Genomic DNA, 17,922 nt, shown 5'->3' with positions numbered 1-17,922 from the left:
TCCTCCACTTGTTCCCTGTATAGTCTTTGTTTTCTAACTACTCTGCTTTTGCACCTTTCTCTGCCTGCTCCCTGACTGCATTATGTTTCCTTCTCATCCTTCCTGACAACTTGTCCATCCATCTGGCTGTCAGACACAAGGATCCCAGGAATATATTGGTGAGAAATATCTCCATTTTTGTGTACTCGAAGCCAAACGAGTCATCAGGATCACATTTCTATAGTGGATTTCATACTTATTCCATGTCATTCCAAAACAGGAATTACATTTAGAAATGCTTTCAAAAAGTGTTGCCTATATCCTATGTTAGCCAACAGAGAATAACTTAAAAATGACAGTTTGAACATGAAATTGACACCTACAGAACTGTATTTTATTGACAGCATTACATTATTTACAAAGTGAGATGCATTAATTGATTTATCATTTTTAGAGCTTAATACCAAACCATGCAAAAGTGACAGAGCTAATGGCTCTGTAGTTGTGACTTCCTGTTCAAAGCTTGCTCCACCATTTGTTATGATTTCATGGCAATGAAGTCATGACAATGATTTTGACCATGAGGTTTCTATGAAAGGGCTCAGTGACAATATCTGTAACAGGTAAAACATTTCCCTGTCTTAAGTGCAAAAAATCCTTTTTAAGAGGATAATTAAATGTCTTTTCCCCTTCTCATGTTGCTTGTATGAATCATCTATCCAAACAGGGAACACCCTAATTATACCAATTTAGCCCAGACAAAACATGATACTTAGCATCGTTTGTTCTACTCCTGCAGTGCTATTCTGCCCCTTAGCCTGCTCTGGCCTTCTCTGTGCGCTACTGCAATCAGTAGTGCTTGGAGCACACTTGAAACTGAATAAAACAGGTAAAATGTAAGCAAAGTAACACAAGAGCGGTAACCTTGATATATCATCCCTTTATTGAGAATACCACACACCCATGATAACATGATAGGATGGAGGAGTCCATCATTTCAAATCAAACATAAAACCTTCAAGCAAAGAAAAAGAACAAGGCTCATTTTCCGTTTAGAAAAAGGTTTCTCTCCTTTGCCACAAAATGAAGGGCCTTCATTCAAGATTTATTTGCATTGGTTTTGGTATGCAGTTTAAAAGTATTACAGAACTAGAAAATTAGGAATTGTAACATTTTTCAAAATGTTCAAGTATATTTTTAAAATGACATTTTCTTTTTTCTCTCTTAATTTTTGCATAATTGTTGAGGAGTCAGGCGTTTGGAGTCAGTGTAGTGTGTCTCTCCCCATCTCTGCTAATTTTTCTGTTCCCTGAAACAACACAATGACTTTTCATTACTACCACAAAACTTAGATTGTGTAAGACCAAATCCACAAGTATGAATAGCTTGACTGATTATGTATTATCATACCAATTTAATACAGCACGCAGTCTTTAGGATGTGGCAGTAGCAGCAGTAGTAGCCATGGTGCCCACTTTCTGAGTGGCGTCTTTTTTTGCCTGGTGGGCTTGTAGCACGGCGACGGCTTCTTCCACCTGTGTAAACATCAAACATGAATAATGAGAGTTTAGTATATTGATAACGGACTTTTCAGTGTGACAATACGGCAAACATAGAGGTAGTGAAGTACCTTTGAACGCAGAGATTCATGAGACTCCAGCATATGAAGCAGTTCAGAGTTGTCAATCTCCAGCAGCATGCCAGTGATCTTTCCTGCCAGGTTGGCATGCATGGCCTGAATCAGCGGGAAAAGACGCTCACCTATTTGGAAAAATGGAGAATAAATCAACCTAATAAAAACTGAAAAGCATTACAGTTCATTCATTATGATATGGGATTCCTACCTAGCATCTGTTTCTGCTCCTGAGGGGGCGCAGCAGCCAGCATGGAGGCTGTGAGAGGCTCCTGGCCCTGGACGTGCACAGCTGGCTGAGCCTGGAAGGGACAGATAAAGAACATAGGAAGGAAAATTATTTATAGCTTTGGGGGCTTGATATGACAGGAACACAAGATGGTGTGATTGGTCTTTTGCCCATACCTGCTGTAAGGCAATAGGCTGCACCACCTGGGGGTTGGGGTTACGGACACCAGTGGCATATTTGTAAGGAGGCATGGCACGGGGGCCGGGGACTCCCATTGAGGGACGAGGACCCATGTTCTGGCCAGTAGCTAGAGATGAGGAAAAATGGAGCAGAATTTACACAGTGTCTTGTGTCAATAAAATGCTAAAGCCAGAGTCAGTGAGTTGATGGTGATCATTTTGGTCAGTTTTTATTGCCAAACACACCTCGTGGGCCCTGTGTGCCGCTATTAGGAGTCATGTGTCTCAGGTTGGCACGGGGTCCTGGCTGACGCAGCGAGCCGGGTATCCCTTGGAAACCACCTGCGAGTGACAGAGGCAGAGACAAAAACAATGAGATGCAGTACAAAACTTAAAACAGGTCCATTACAGTATAACTATGTATGTTAGGTAACTGGAAGTATATCAAAGATCATATAGTGCCACATGCTCACCTTGACCTCTGCCACCTTGTTGCTGCCATCGGGGGTTGGGTCGCATTTGGGCCAGCTGATTGGGGGCATAGTATGTAGTCCTATTCTGGGCCTGGTGGGTACAAGTGAGTGAAATGTATCATTTTATGGCATTAAAATCATTCTCTACCAAAACCACTGACTGACTTTTTTAATCTGTGGCATTTTTCCTGAAATAAAATGGAAACAAAAGTATCAAAAGTTTGCCTAGTGGCCTCTGGCAAATGCAGTGCAAAAGCTTTACTTGTTGGCATTATTATAGCTTTCTTGAAATTCTAAATTTAAAGGTATGTTAACTTATTTTAAATCTGCAATAGAGATTTTTGGCCACTGACCTATTTCCACCTTTAAAGTTAATGGCAAACATGTTAGCGCACAGTTGCTTATTTACACATCCAGCAGACACCGAGCAACATAAGCATTCATTTGGAGTAGTGTTTGTGTCCACTTGGTAAATGTAAATCCAATATTCACTCTCCTTTTATCTCTGTAGGAAATATCTGGCTCTCCTGTAGGAAATATCTGGCTCTTAAGCTGCTAAATGCTTCACTATGTTCACAATTATCTGTGGGTTTGTCACTCGGAGCGACCCCTTACACATTACACACATGTGATCCATTTTTATATAAAAATAGATTATAGCCACTTTAACACACATTATCTTCTCAGACTTTGATTCTCACACCTGTGGCACAGCTGGCATGAAGTAGCCACTGGTGGGCTGGAACTGATTAATGATGGCGTTAGCCGGCATGGCCCTCATGCCAGCAATACGCTGCATGTACTGGTTGGTGAGGTGGGCTTTGCGCTCCTCTTTGCGCTGAGCGAGAGCCACGTAGAGGGGTTTGGAGCCAACAATACGTCCATTCATCTCAGTCACGGCCTTGGTAGCCTCTTCGGGGGAGGAGAAGCAGACAAAGCCAAAGCCCTTGGAGCGACCCTCCTCTAGCATCACCTAAAATATAGACAGATTGTGTTTGGGTAATTTCAAACATACAATATTGTCACGCTGTTGCTATATTTATATAGCAGTGATGCATTATTTCTTCTCTGGTGGTAATGCATTGCAACATCTGTTTGATCGCTCTCACCTTAGCACTTGTAATAGATCCGAATGGAGAGAACTCCTTACGCAGTTTCTCATCGTCTATGGTGTCATCCAGGTTCTTAATGTAAAGATTAACACCCTGAAACCAAAGACACACAGTCACGATACATATGTAGCAGCTTCTCTGACATTAATGGATTGAAACTTAAGATTGATTAGATTTATTTGATTAATTAAGGCCTTAGTTTCTACAGACCTGATAACGACTGATCCTCTCTTGTTTCAGCAGCTCAAACTTCCTCTTCAGCTCTGCCTGCCGCTCCATCTTCTTCTGAGCCCGGCCCACAAACACAGTCTTGCCGTTGAGTTCGGTGCCATTCATGTCCTCTACAGCCTTTGGACGAAATCATTATCATCAGAGGGAATGACCAATAAAGACTCACTTGGTACATTTCCATGAGGCCAAAGTACCTTGTTAGCGTCTTCATGTTTCTCGTAACTAACGAATCCAAAGCCTCTGGATTTGCCGGTGGGGTCTGTCATCACCTTCACACTGAGTGTTTTACCTGCAGAGGTTAAAGGTCAGATCATTGGATGGAAGACAACAGAACTAGACCACATTAGAGTTTGGAGTAATGCCCACGAATCTACTCCCATTTTACCATATTTGTCAAAAAGCTCCTTCAGCCGATCATCATCCATATCATCCCCGAAGTTCTTGATGTAGACATTGGTAAACTCCTTGGCTTTCGCACCAAGTTCAGCCTCCCGTTCCTTGCGAGATTTGAAACGACCCACAAACCTGAAGATAGAGGGAGAGCAGCGATACACACTCTTTTAAAACAGTCCTGACAGAGATGAGAAAACAAACCAGGATCCATCTCTTTTGACTTGCTTTTTCCGATCTAAAAACACTCTTGATCCGGGTTTCCGGGTACAGAAAGTTCTGCAATGACAGTGGAAGACCTGACCACGCAAGCACGGTAAGTAAAAGAGAGTTCATTCTTTTCCAAAAACAGGGACAACATCCACAAAACAAATTCACAGCTACATTTCATCACGTGACTCATCATTCCTGGGGTAAACAATGAAAAAACATCCAACTGCTGTTAATATCACCAGAGGCAGGCAGATATGTCAGCATGCTAGACAACACAGTGACAACCGTCTTAATTCTTGGTCCAAAACTTGATGAGGAGGTGGATGGAGAGGGATGGAGGAACAGAGTCTCACAGTACAAAGGAAAGCTGAGGAGGACCAAATGATCTTATATACCTTGCTATGACGACCTCTCTCCTTCCGCCATCCAGTATTGCATTCCTGCATTCGATCCATCACTAAAACACACAAGTGTGGTCATACACACACATACAAACACTCCAAGACGGGTGACCAGCTAGTGGACAAATGAGGGAACAGAAAATGCATCTGGTAGGAAAGATAAGAGTAAGTAAGAGTTTTTAGTTTGTTATCTATCAGTTTAGAGGTCATCTTCATACTGGCGGTAGTGAGAGGTGAGCTTAATTAGTCACATTATTCACACACAAACTCTCCAACTGAAAAAAGACACGAAAAGTCAGTTCACTCAACACAAGTGTAGAACAGACAAGTCAGCTTTTTACATTAAGACACAAAATATAACACATAAGCTATTACCAGTATCACCATAAGCTCAATAAGTACTGCACCTTCTACATCTGGACTTTCAATGTTCAAAGTTTCAAAATACTATCAAAATAATTTCATAAGTTCAAGCTAAATTCATCTAAAGTCTTTTCAAAACACTATCACCTACGAGCACGCCTTTGTCCCCAGTTCCTAAATGATCAGACACTCACACCTTGCGGTCATTCAGAAGCATGCCGTTCATCTTCTCAATGGCACGGTCAGCAGCATCCTGGGTCTCAAAGTGGACAAAAGCGTAGCCCTTGGAGCCATTTTCATCACACACCACCTGGAGCAGAGGAACACATTTGGGTAAATATGCATCCAGTTATTATCATGACGCACGCAGGCAGTTCCTTAACTTTAAAGCTGTAGTTTTGGATTTTGGGAAAATACCATTATTTAGCTTTTTTGCTGAGAGTTAGATGAGAAGATCAATACCACTCTCAAATCTATCCTTTAAATATGAAGCAGCAGCCAGTTAGTCTAGCTTAGCATAAAGATAAAGCAGAGACAGCAGGAAAAAGATAGCTTGGCTCGGTCCAAATTAACATGTTTAAATCTTGTTTGTTTAATCCTTACAAAAACCAAAGGGTAAAAGTGTCATTTTGTGGTTTTACAGGGGGTTTAACCCCCCCCCCCAAAAAAACCACAAATTGCCAGTTTTATACTAAATAATGTGTTATTTAGTGAGCTTTAGACATGCTGTTAGTTGTATTTTGTTACCTTTGGACAGAGCCAGGTTAGCTGTTTCCAGTCTTTCTGCTAAGCTAAGCTAACTGGCTGTAGCTTCATAATTAATTGTCATTCATGAAGTGGTATTGTTCTTCTCATCTAATGTTTCGCAAGAAAAAGAATAAATTATTTCCCAAAATGTGAAAGTTTTGCTACAATGTGACTTGTTTTTAGTCTGAACCACAAGGAGAGATGGTTTATGACTATACGTGAGAAGGTTTTAAGTGCATAAGAATTTTATTTTGGATTTAACTAAAGTACAATTTGTGTGAAATCTCCAAGCAGGGACATTTTTTTTCCCATCATAAAAGAAACAATATTTCTGTTTTAAAGTCCCTCAGTCAATTGTACCTTGCAGGAGAGGATGTTGCCAAAGGCAGAGAAGGTGTCGTACAGGGCTTTGTTGTCAATAGACTTGTCAAGGTTCTTGATGAACACGTTGCCCACTCCAGACTTCCTGAGGGAGGGATCTCTTTGGGACCACATGATTCTGATTGGCTTCCCTTTCACCACGTCAAAGTTCATGGTGTCCAAGGCTCGCTCAGCTGGAGGGGCAGAGAGGTGGAGAGAGAGGACATGGGTGGTTGTTTACATGGAGCCTTCAGTGTGAAAACATATCAGTCACTGGTATGTATGCTACACATCATGCGTTTCTATTCTACCAGTTGTTCTAATGCAGCCATCCCTTTAAACCACATACACAGCATTGCCTTAATAACGTTCCCAGATAAATAACATGAAGCTACAGTGGAGTGTATCAAAACACTTTGTACTCCTGTACAGTGTATGCTACAATGGAGAATCCCTGCTGCCTGCCCATTAACAAGGCACGTGTAACATGGTTAAGATACTGCAGTAGACCATGTGGATGAGCTGTCTACGAGCAGCTGGGACAAGTGTGGGGGGCAGCTGCAGTGGGCAAGCTGGGAGCACATGGCCCCCTTCTCTAACTACCACATGCTGCTGGGCCATGTCCCACCTAGGCCAGTTGCAGTAGCAGTGCAGCAGGCCCTCGGATAACACAAATGGGCTTAGATGGTGTTATTAAGAATAATGTTTCTGTTTTCATTTGCTCAAATTTGCTTTGAGCCCAGTTTAATCACTAAGGTTCAATTTATACTGTTTCCCTCTCTGACTATTGCTTTAACTCTCATATAGGCTCTCATGTCCATGTGGGCACACATGCCAAACATCCCTTTTGTTCAGTCACTCCACAGTAACACACACACACAGGCCAGGCTTTCCAGCTAAAAGTGTCTGGTAAACAAAACAGAGCTGCCTTGCGTCTGCTGGCATCAGCAGTTTGGCTTGCAATTGTACTTCACAGCCTGTGTGCTCAGAGAAGGTGTGATCGCTGTCAAACATGTGGACTTCTAGAAGGTTCAGAGGGGGAATCTTAGTTTAAAAAAAGGCCAAAATCATATATGTTAATTATTCATGTATTAAGTGATGTCATTTAGAATGATAGTGAAATAGTGTAAAATGTTAACAGTGTTGAATTACTTGTTATTGTATTATGGACAGGCAAATTTTTGGCTGCTCAAAAAGACCTTCTATATTTAGAGAGGGGTCCTGGGAGGTATGTGCTGGCATGGAGTGTGAGTAGAGCATTCTCTACCATTGATGGGGAAGAGACACATTCAACAAGAATGCTCAGATGACCAACACCAGGTCTCGTGAGTGTTTACACGTACAGCTGTGACATGAAGAAATCCAACAGATTGTAAACAAGCCGACTACTGCCTTACTCTGCATGAAATCAGATTTACTGATACTTCAATATATTTTTCTACTTTAAGTAATATTTTACAGGCAGCAATCTATTGCACATGCTAGGACTCCATTTAAATACCCCAACAGCTACCATCCCCCATGTCTACACCTCTAATAACAAATGGTGTCTTCTCACTTGGGGCTCTTATTACATTTACTCAAGTGAGTGATACTACCTCCCTGGAAGTGAGCCAGTTGTAACCTATTACTCCAGCTTTTGGTAACCGACTTGAGCGCAGATAAACTGAAACAGGTGTTTAACGTTGATACAAGAGGCACAAAAAGTCCACAATGTAAACAGGCCTCCACAGACAACCACAACACCTGCTGCTATTGCTCAATGCTTTGATACCATTGACTGGAAAAAGGAAAAGCCTTATAATAAAAGACACACCACTTCTGATACTTTTGCATATGCATACACATTCACTTCAGGCATGAGGTTCTAATAGATTAACAATCGACAAGCATCTTAAATGGTTAAGATATGGATTAAAGCCAAAGCAGGCAGTTCAGGGGTCATTGTTCAGCTGTGCTTGTCCATTTTCTTGCTTTCAGTGAATATAGCAGCAATGGGAATTAGTTTCACACATTGGCTCTTTAAATAGGAGCAGAAATGGGTCAATTTTGGGCTGAATAAGTGAGATCTGCAAAATGACTTTATATTCCCAAATGCAGTGCTATAATTGATGAGCATAAAATGACTTCTGTTAACTTTTAAGCATAAGTCCAACTCCAATGTATGTGATGGCTTTAACTATGGCAGTGACATATCAAGAGCATACAAGAACTGGGACATGCTTATATGGGTCAAATGAATGCTTCACAGTCTGAAGGACTGCTATGACTTTATGATTAAGACTGCAAATCACTTCAACCATAATCCAGCTAAAGTCCAATGCTTTTTGAATTCATTGCCAGTGTCTCCCTGACTCTGCATTATGTAGACAGTTTCAGGACACTGAAAGCATAATAATTATAGTGACACCGGCAACATTTGAAGGATGCATGCTTTCTGTCTCTTAAAGACGCGTGTAAGTAACATGCTCAAACTGCAGGGATCACTCGACACGTTTCATTTCTTACCGTCAGCGGGTTGGGAGAAGTTCACATAAGCGTATCCCAGAGATCGCCGGGTAATCATGTCTCGGCATACCCGAATGGAGAGAACTGGTCCGGCTGGGCTGAATTTCTCATACAGCATAGCCTCCGTGATATCGGGGTGCAGGTCGCCAACGTAGAGAGAAGCCATCGGATAACTCCCTGTCGCTGCAGTGTTCATATCTCGGACTTCACAAAATTGAATGCAAAGCCTCCCTCAAAAACACCAGGGGGAAAAAAAAAAAAAATGCCGGTATGAACTGTATTCCGGGTCCAAACTGCCCTTCAATCCTCACCAAATACAGACACTGACAGTTGGCTCTGTGGTCCAGCTTGTTGGGAAAAAATGTCAACCAGAAAAATCACGATATAAAATCGATGCCTCCTGAAGTGTTTCTTCCTTTAAAGACGCCAACTTCGGTAAAGCCCGAGGCCTCCTATTTGTATTTTTCTTTTTATTAATTTTTGCTATTTTTTTAACGTTTGTATTTTCTTTACGTATTACGGTGCTTGTTTTTATGAAGATTTTGTGGATTTTATATTTTTTATATTATTTTTATTTTAAGTTTTTCCTAGAACAGTGAGTTAGACACTCACGGTTGTTTTGTGGCCAGGGAAAAAGACTGCGTGAGGAAAAGCATGGGCACTTTATAGAGAGTGGCGGTGGAGGAAATAGCGGCCAGGGTCAAACCTGGGATAGAAAACACACTGAGCATGCGGCGTAAAAGGGAGAGCGCACACTGTCCCAACTACAGAGCCCAGCTCCCCACAGCGACATCTGGGTGGGAATACAAAAGGCTTTCACAGAAGCTATACAATGGACAGGGTTTTGTTTTTTTAACTAAAAGGCTTAAAATGTTATTTACTGATTAATACTATTGCAGAGAGAAATATTGAATCCTTTTGATTTAAGTGAAAAGCTGTTTTCCTTCTCGAACCAAAATTTGGGAATGCATTTAATATTTAAAAGAGAAAAAGCCACACCTGGATTTTTGCTCAGTGTTTATTCATTAAAACCTATGAATTATTGTTAAGCTGAAGTTATTCTGCTTTGTCCATCCTCCTGAGGATAAGAGAAGAGAGTTATATTCAGATGCATGCAAAATATTGACATTACAGCATAACTGGAACATTTGAAAACAAAATTTAGGCACCTCAACAAATCGAGGAAAGTTGAGAACAACCCTTTTTGTCTGGCCTCTCTTTTAATTCCATCCATACCAGATCTTCTGATCACACCGTTTTCCTCTTGTTGCGTCACCATATCTTCCTCATAACTCAGTGTCTGCGACCCATCTGCACCTTTGGAAAACTGAAGTTTTGAGCGAATTATTGGTCGGGCATCATTTGGTCCTTCTTGGGGCATCACAGCTGCATGACTTTGAGCCAGCTCGTCTCTCATTTGATCAAAATTATTCTGGTTTAGGACATTTGCAGTCGTCTCAGCCTCTTGTTGAGCCTCTGTGCCAAACATTCCAGATCTTCCAAACCACCTTTTTCCTTGAGATTCCTCTGCAATAGCTGTTTTTTCCACATGTGGGGGAATTACAAATCCATTAACCAGTGGAAGAAAATCCAAATCCCACATGTGATCTTCACTTCCTAGTTCATTTGCACTTTGATCTCCAATCTTGGATGTATTCAGAAGGGACTCCTGATCTGTGGATGAAGGATGCGGCTCAGGAAGGTCATTGGATACTGTGCCGCTGGCCTGTAACTGAACAGTCAAGTTGTCTTGAGGGTCACTCTGTTCAGCATCTTGCACCTGTCCAGGTACCCACAGGGTCAGTCTGGCAAGTGGGTCCTGACTCACAACCACTACACCCTGAGGGGGAGAGAAGAACTTGCTTCTCGATACATGAGTACCAGAGACACCTGCATCCTCAGTCTCTGCACCATCAGACTGCATGGAGTAGGTAACAGGAGTGCTGGAGGTTTCTTGTGGTTCAGAGATCGGAGGCTCAGGACTTTTCCTTACATCTTTGTCCACAATGACCAAGGGGCCTGTGCTGACGATAGCCTTGGTATCTGGAATGACATGCTTAGTGAGTCACTTGAGTTACAGACCAGAAATAGCCACAAGTCAATTTATTGATTCACCTTTTGACAAAAACTCAGCACTGACCTTCAGGAAGGTGCTTAACTGACAAGCCTTTACACTTTGAGCTACAGCACTCACACACTGCTACAGTCCCACTTAGGTCCTCCCATCTGAAATGGAAATGTCTCATTAATATATATATAAAAAAATAAAAAAAAATTTAAAAAAAACCCCACACAATGTAGTTCTATGTGTATACAAATACCTTGACTGGATCACATTATAGTTGCAGGATTTAGAGCCAAAGGTGACACCCTGGTCTGAGATGAGGACACTACAGTGGATGTACAGCTTCAGGAGAAACAGTTCACAAGGTTGCAGTTGAACAGCAGAGGCATGGCAGGGAAACTAATTTATTTAAAAAATAAATAAATAAACCCACTCACCTCAGAAATGAGATAAGATGTGTTCAGAACAAAGTTAACCACATCCGCTGTTTTGGAGGACACAAATTGTACGATAGCATAAGGAGAATGGAACGGGGCTGTGCACCTGGCAGAGCAACGGGATCACAGGTGATTAGAACGTCATGGACAAACATTACAATTAATTCCTGACCGGCTGCTTACCCTTTATTCATTATGACTGCATGCCTGGGTCTAGTCTGAGGCTCAGGAGATGCAGAGACAAAACAGGACTGGATGAAAAGCTGCTGCTCAGGCCTGGTTTTGGCAGAAACCTGGAGGTTGACAACCTGGCCTCTTTTATAGATATTAGACTCTGCAGTGCTAGTCCAGAATGCTGCAGGGGGGTGGGGGGGATTAATATAAAACCTAATTTGTACCTACAAATTAAACAATCCAGCCTAACGACATATTTCTGACTTATGCTGTTACTCACGATTCATGGCTTTGATGTTAAAGATCTTGCCCTTCTCAGGAATTGCCGTTGAGACAAAGAAGTTTGGATTATAGTATGACCTGAGAAGACATGAATTCACCTTTAATATGGTTATTTGTGACCACTTACAAATGTTTTGGTTTAGCAATAGATGCACCTCTTTGGGATGCAGGAGACATGCACTGTGGAAGGCGTTTGCCACCAGGTGGTGGGAGGTTTTTTGAGATTCAAGTGGAGAGAGTTGGTGAACATCTCCAAGCCCTTCTGCATCTGTAAGAGTGTATGGTCTCAGAAAATCCTTACAAAGCTGTGGAAATTAACTAGGAAGTAACTAGTATTGAATTTGCTCAACTCACCCCAAGTGTAGTTCCACACTCATCTAAACTGTAAGTGAAGACAAATTGGTTTGGTAGCGCTCCGTTACTATAGCAGCCATCACCCAACTGTATCTCCTCTCCAGTCAGTGTGACACCATTGGATCTCTTATCCACCAGCAGAGTTAGCTTAGATTCATCGCAAAACACCTCTATTTTGGGAACGTTCACGATGGGAGGTAATTCAGCAAGCATGTGAAAGTCAGGGGTCCGAGTTTGCCATGAGCTGAAGATGGTGTCATATGGCGTGAAATCAAAATTTCTTTTAAATGGAAAAGGCACGATGTCTTCAAAAAATCCAGGAAGAGCCTGGAAAAACATGGCATCCTGCTCATTTATCACTGATTGAGCAGCAATAAAATGGCCAACAAAAACACAAAGCAATAGCTCTACTGTCCCCATTGCAAACCTCAAAGTGGACCAACCACTCAGATGACTCTCCTCACCCAGGTGTGTCATTAATAAGGTGCAGTGGCAGGAGGGACAGGTGCTGGCAATCAAGCTAACGAGGCTGACAGGCAACGATTCAGTAATGTTTTTTATACCGAATTTGATATCCTTATACTGTGACCGTTTATGTTTATGCTGGTACTATAATCTTTAAAGATAATAAAACATAGATAATAGCACATAACACATTTTTTAAATTAATTTTATTTATGTGGGAACCAGGTTCCATTTACATATTCAAAGGACTGAAGAATGAGGATGGCTAGAAGAACTAATTATACTACTACTACACTGGTTTATACATTTGGGAAGCAAACAGTCAACAACAGCGATTCATCATAGGTAATAAGGTTCAATGGTTAATAGTCTCAGTAACTATCAGGCAGTGCTGTAAAACAATAAAAACACACTAAAAATGTGAAATCCTGTAGACCCCACACAGCATGATGTAGTATTTGCAAGGTTACTGATGTACTTTTTTCTCTTTTCTATTTCTTGTCATAATTTTGGAACACCCTTATCAAAGTATGGATAGTCAATCTAGCTAACAGCTAATGGGGAGTTGCACGTGTTTGTAAATGATAAATAACTTTTCCCCAGCAAAAAGTAGTCTTGTACAGTGAACGTGCGTCGGGGCGGAGCTTCCGCACAGGTAGGCGGAAGGTGGAAGGTGACGCCTGTGTGTACGCAGGTGAGCGCCAGTAGAGGAAGACAACGACCCAACGGAAGACGACTGTCAAAAAGCTGGCAGAAATGACTTTAAACAATTTGTACACAAATGTGATCGAAGGGAAATAGAATCCACCATGGGGAATTTAGGTAAGTTGACTTTCATGCGTGTTTCACTAAAGTGACAGAGTACATGGGTATGTTGCGTGCAAACGTTTTTAGGCGTGGTCTGCGCAGTTAACATTGCTCACAGTTGTTGAGCCTTACATAGGCTTAACAACTCAAACAGTTGGATGAATAAAAGTGAAACTTTTTGGGTAGCTGCTTGCCTAGGATTCATGATTATGGTCTGTTGATAGGTCAGATATAAACCCATAGTATGGTATGGGTCCCACACTGTACATCCCATCATTATTATTGAACCTAAAGAATGTAAAAGTGTCAGACATCACTAAGCAGAATGAAAGAGACATGCTGTTCCTGTGTAACTATCAGACAATCTAATATCATATTGGAATATAAGATATATTAAGTTTGATAAGGTACATGGATATGGAAATACTGTGAATATTATATCATAGTGTTTTTGTTAGGGTCTGTTACATTACAGTTGCAAAATGTGATCATGTGTACTGGAATGGCAGCAAACAGACAATATTATAAACAAAAACATGGTGAGTTTTTCCACCCAGCTAAAGGCCAGTAGGAGGTGTGTGTTCCCACTTGACCCCTCAGGCCAGGTAAATGTGGTGCCGAATTTTTGAACAAACTTTGCCCTGTTTTGGTTCAGGAGGGGGTGGCATGGCCTTTATGAGTGGGTGTTTCAACTTTACAAAGAGGAAGGAACAGCATAGTCAGACCCCTTCTCTGAATTGTCACCCTAGCTGCAGCATTTTGCAGCATGCAGTGGATGAGATCTTCAGCCATCTCTGCAGGGGCCTGGGATAATTGTGGTAACTGCCTTGTTCTCAAGCGTTGTCACGGTGCGCTAACCACTGGCCCGCTTCCTCTCGGCTTTGCTGAAACCACACGACAGCAATGAAGTCAGCTCTCACACAAGTTCTCAATCTACTGCAGTTACAGCTCGTTCTGTATTTCAGATCACATTTAATAAACTTATGTGCGCAGTGTAAATTCATCTTGTATACCATGTTGGTTCCTGTCAACAACACATATTGATGCGCACACAGCTGGCATTTACATATTCTAATATGGCATTAGAGTCACATGCTGCAGTCTGGCAATATGGGCTGCTGTACACACAAAATCTTATTTTATTTTGCTCAAAGCTAAGTTAATATTATGAGGTTAAAATAACTGAAAAAAAATCTTTCTGCTTCCTCTAGGAGTATGCTCTGCCAACCTCAAGGACAACAAAGCCCTAATGAAGATGGGGTTGGGGCTGGTGCTGGTGGGCCATTTCAACTTTCTTCTTGGAGCACTGGTGCACGGCGCTGTGCTCAGGCACATCAGCGTGCACTCTGAGTCCCGGACCATGGTGTACGCCATCTCTAATGTCATTGCCATTGTGGCAGGCTTGGTGGTAAGTGGTAGGACAAGTGCATAAAGAACTTAAAAGCAATTTGAAATGAAAATAGGTTTTGCCTCACCAAACTGGCAAAGTATTTACTACTGGAAACTCCATATCTGATCATAATGCAGTCTATACTTGTAAATTGCATCAGTGTACCGTAAATCACCATGTAAATCTTTAACACCATTTTGTGGAGTAATATTGTATCATCTATCTGTTTTTTTTTTTTTTACTGAATTTGTTGTGCCCCTTAGGGAATTGTTGGTGGAATAACGGCCATTGTCCTGTCCAAAAACAAGAAAAACAGGATCCTGGTAAATACTGCTCCCCTCTGTCAGGCACACCTCCTCCCTTCTCCAGTCAGCACTCACATCTGTCAATTGCTGGCTCCTGTCAGAACTTGCCCTTTGTGTTTTCAGTGAGTGTATGTGTGTGGAGCTACAGAAGATAATAACTATTTAAATAGGTCACACGTACACGTACATGCAAATATAGAATTCCTTCAAATATTGGATATTTGGAATATCCACCTCAGAACATGCACTCACCTGGGATTTAAGTGTTCCTACAGTACTTCCCTCTTACATCTACTTGACACAAAAGAATGTTATCTTTTATGAGGAAAAATGTCTTTCACATACTAGATTAAGGGTTGTCTTTTCACTAACATGTCATGTTCTCCTTGCAGCAGTGGGTCTTGTTGGTCTTCAGCTTCCTGGCAGGTCTCTTGGCAGTTGCCTCCACCCTGGGCTTGTCACTTTCTATGGTAACAGCCATTGTTCAAAAAGGATGGAGCCTACTAAAGCACTGCACGTTTCCTGATGATATCAGCTCTTTTAGCATCACAAACGAATGCCCCTTTGACCCCACCCGTGTCTATGTAAGTTGAATACAAATATTTATCCATCAGCAGTTTGGCTATTGACTTTGAATTGCTGCAAAAAAAAAAGTGTTTGTTGATCAAAGTTATGTGCGGTTGTCTTTTTTGTCAACCAGGAGACAACACTCATTCTCTGGGTGCCTCTCATCTTGATGTCCGTGGTGGAAATGGTGTTCTCCTTCCGCTGCTTTGCTGTCTGTACTTCATTCCTTTACCTCTGTCCGTGCAGGAGGAGGCCGACCCAGGCTAAGAGGGTAAGCTGCTGTCAGATCACTGACTCTGTCAACAGTGTTAGCATTAGCAAGACCTGCATTATTTGTCCCAGGCGAGAGTGCCTACTGCTTCGTTATATCATCTTACAGTGTCACATAGGCTGTAGTAAGTCATTTCAAATGTTTGTAGCATAAATGTAAATGGGGTTGGTGATGTATACGGTTTACCAAAGGGGAAAAAATTAAGTTGAAACCGTGAATTTCTAAAACCTCACAAAACAGAAGTGGAAAATCCTGGGTCCATATAGCGAAAAGGACAAATGCTCTATTGTAACCTTGATTTGCTAAAGAAGAAATTTATATTTTAACAAGAGAAATCAGCACTTTCCTGCCTGACTGTGACATTCTAATACAGAATAACATACTGTACTGTACAGTTTGAGGTTACACAAACAAATTACATAAACTATTACGTAACATTTACGTTCATTTATTGCATCACACCAAGTATCATTTTAATACAAGGCTTATGAGTAGCATAGCAGCAATAAAAAAACAAAGTGTAACAGTAAGCTGACCTGACTTCATTATATCCACAAATAGCAATGTGACACTGAATTTAATACAAATAGAAACCAGTGGTGTAGACCTGCTGACGAGGCTAACTTGAACCCTCAGCTCACACTGGCTCACTGCATGATCACATGGCTTGATCTTGAAAGTGAAATCAAAGTAGTAAACTGAAAAAGCACACATCATAAACAGTGGCTCAGTTTGTTTATTACAATTGGATTTCTCAACACGTGGTCCTCACAAATGCATATAAAAATTCAAAAGTGCTCATGTATTAATTGGTATGTGTTACCAACATCACAGTAACATTAAAATACTCGAATACTTGAAACACAAAGTCAATTTACTTTACTTTTCAGTCTGAGACACACATTACATTGTTGTCTGGAGTGGCATGTATTATCGACACAGACAAAGTTTTTGCCCAGCCAACCCTATGAACAGGCAGCTTTGTGGTCATATGTTTAACCTTAAACATGTTCACATAATATGTTGTATAAATAAAGGTGTAATTGCAAACAATATTGTAAACACTTTGTATGTGTTGTCTGATATGGCCCAAGTTTTAATTGCAGCCCAGCACTGATACAACAGGTCATTTTTAGAACAGGTACATTTTAGAAGTCATTTTCTTACTTACAGTTGTCATAGGGTACAGTGGAGTAAAAAGGATGTCATTGGCCAAACTAGTTTTGACAGGTTTGTACACACATAAACATGAAGATATCTAAAGGGTCCCCACGCTACTACTGTATATCTGTGAGAAAACAGTTTTACCTGGTGGCTCAATTTAAAGTAAAGTTTTGTTAGTTTGTTTCATACTGGCAGCCATGGACAGTCATCTGGTATTTTCTCGTTACCTTTGCTAATAGTTTAATATATTTGAATAATATATGGACAGCATATATATACTCAACTGATTGCAGCGGTCAGGTCCTGAATGTGAGTTGGCTTCTCTTTAATGAAATTCCAATTCATGTAATGTTTCAGGTGCGTATCCAGGAAGCTGTTGAAATTTCTTCATTGCCTCCAGCACAAGATCCAGAGACCGATGCTACAGCTGAGCCTGCAGAGCAGGATGAACTGCTGGACCGCGACACTGCAGTGGAGCAGAGCGAATGGCTCTGAACCAGCTAAACCTAATGAGATAGGTTGCTAACTGCTGGGCTCATCTGTGAAGTTGTTGTATTGAGTGTGTCTGTTACACACTGAAGACATTTGTGAGACTTAAGCCAGCATAGTAATGGCATTTTATTTCCCTCTACATCAAAAAGAGGGATTGTTTCTGAAAATATTGCAGTTGGTTTGGTTTAAAATGATCAGATTGTGTTGTGTGTATTGTATTATCTTGAACATACTAAGAGCTGTCAGCTGTATCTTGACATTAAAATGATTTTTTTTAAATGTAGTTGTCAATCATTTCATCAGACCAGACATCAGCTTTTTTTTTTTTTAA

At 41.2% G+C, this 17,922-nt stretch overlaps 3 protein-coding genes across 3 annotated transcripts; 1 reads left to right on the top strand and 2 right to left on the bottom strand.

Moving 5' to 3' along the window:
* Nucleotides 1–899: 899 nt before the first annotated feature.
* Nucleotides 900–9,471, bottom strand: pabpc4 (poly(A) binding protein, cytoplasmic 4 (inducible form)). Its single transcript, XM_044167944.1, has 15 exons — nucleotides 8,819–9,471; nucleotides 6,311–6,504; nucleotides 5,398–5,513; nucleotides 4,222–4,361; nucleotides 4,031–4,125; nucleotides 3,816–3,953; nucleotides 3,603–3,698; nucleotides 3,197–3,466; nucleotides 2,494–2,584; nucleotides 2,267–2,362; nucleotides 2,018–2,148; nucleotides 1,824–1,914; nucleotides 1,610–1,740; nucleotides 1,390–1,514; nucleotides 900–1,288 (listed from the first exon to the last, which is right to left on the bottom strand). The coding sequence occupies exons 1-14, from the start codon at nucleotides 9,012–9,014 to the stop codon at nucleotides 1,413–1,415; spliced, it is 1,887 nt and encodes a 628-aa protein (XP_044023879.1). The 5' UTR covers nucleotides 9,015–9,471; the 3' UTR covers nucleotides 900–1,288; nucleotides 1,390–1,412.
* A 347-nt stretch (nucleotides 9,472–9,818) lies between these two features.
* Nucleotides 9,819–12,604, bottom strand: zpcx (zona pellucida protein C). The gene is made up of 9 exons (XM_044167943.1): nucleotides 12,131–12,604; nucleotides 11,932–12,044; nucleotides 11,775–11,854; nucleotides 11,504–11,675; nucleotides 11,321–11,426; nucleotides 11,140–11,225; nucleotides 10,959–11,044; nucleotides 9,988–10,861; nucleotides 9,819–9,896 (listed from the first exon to the last, which is right to left on the bottom strand). Exons 1-9 carry the CDS (start codon nucleotides 12,548–12,550, stop codon nucleotides 9,875–9,877), a joined length of 1,959 nt encoding a protein of 652 aa, XP_044023878.1. The 5' UTR covers nucleotides 12,551–12,604; the 3' UTR covers nucleotides 9,819–9,874.
* Nucleotides 12,605–13,260: 656 nt separating this feature from the next.
* On the top strand, nucleotides 13,261–17,870 carry tmem54a (transmembrane protein 54a). The gene is made up of 6 exons (XM_044167948.1): nucleotides 13,261–13,417; nucleotides 14,614–14,810; nucleotides 15,056–15,115; nucleotides 15,490–15,681; nucleotides 15,798–15,935; nucleotides 17,457–17,870. The coding sequence occupies exons 1-6, from the start codon at nucleotides 13,405–13,407 to the stop codon at nucleotides 17,592–17,594; spliced, it is 738 nt and encodes a 245-aa protein (XP_044023883.1). The 5' UTR covers nucleotides 13,261–13,404; the 3' UTR covers nucleotides 17,595–17,870.
* Nucleotides 17,871–17,922: the final 52 nt, after the last annotated feature.

Source organism: Siniperca chuatsi, linkage group LG15 (genome assembly GCF_020085105.1).
Source record: "Siniperca chuatsi isolate FFG_IHB_CAS linkage group LG15, ASM2008510v1, whole genome shotgun sequence".
NCBI classification, from domain to species: Eukaryota; Metazoa; Chordata; class Actinopteri; order Centrarchiformes; family Sinipercidae; genus Siniperca; species Siniperca chuatsi.
Note: the sequence above shows the minus strand (reverse complement) of the source record. Positions and strands in the feature narration are given on the sequence as shown.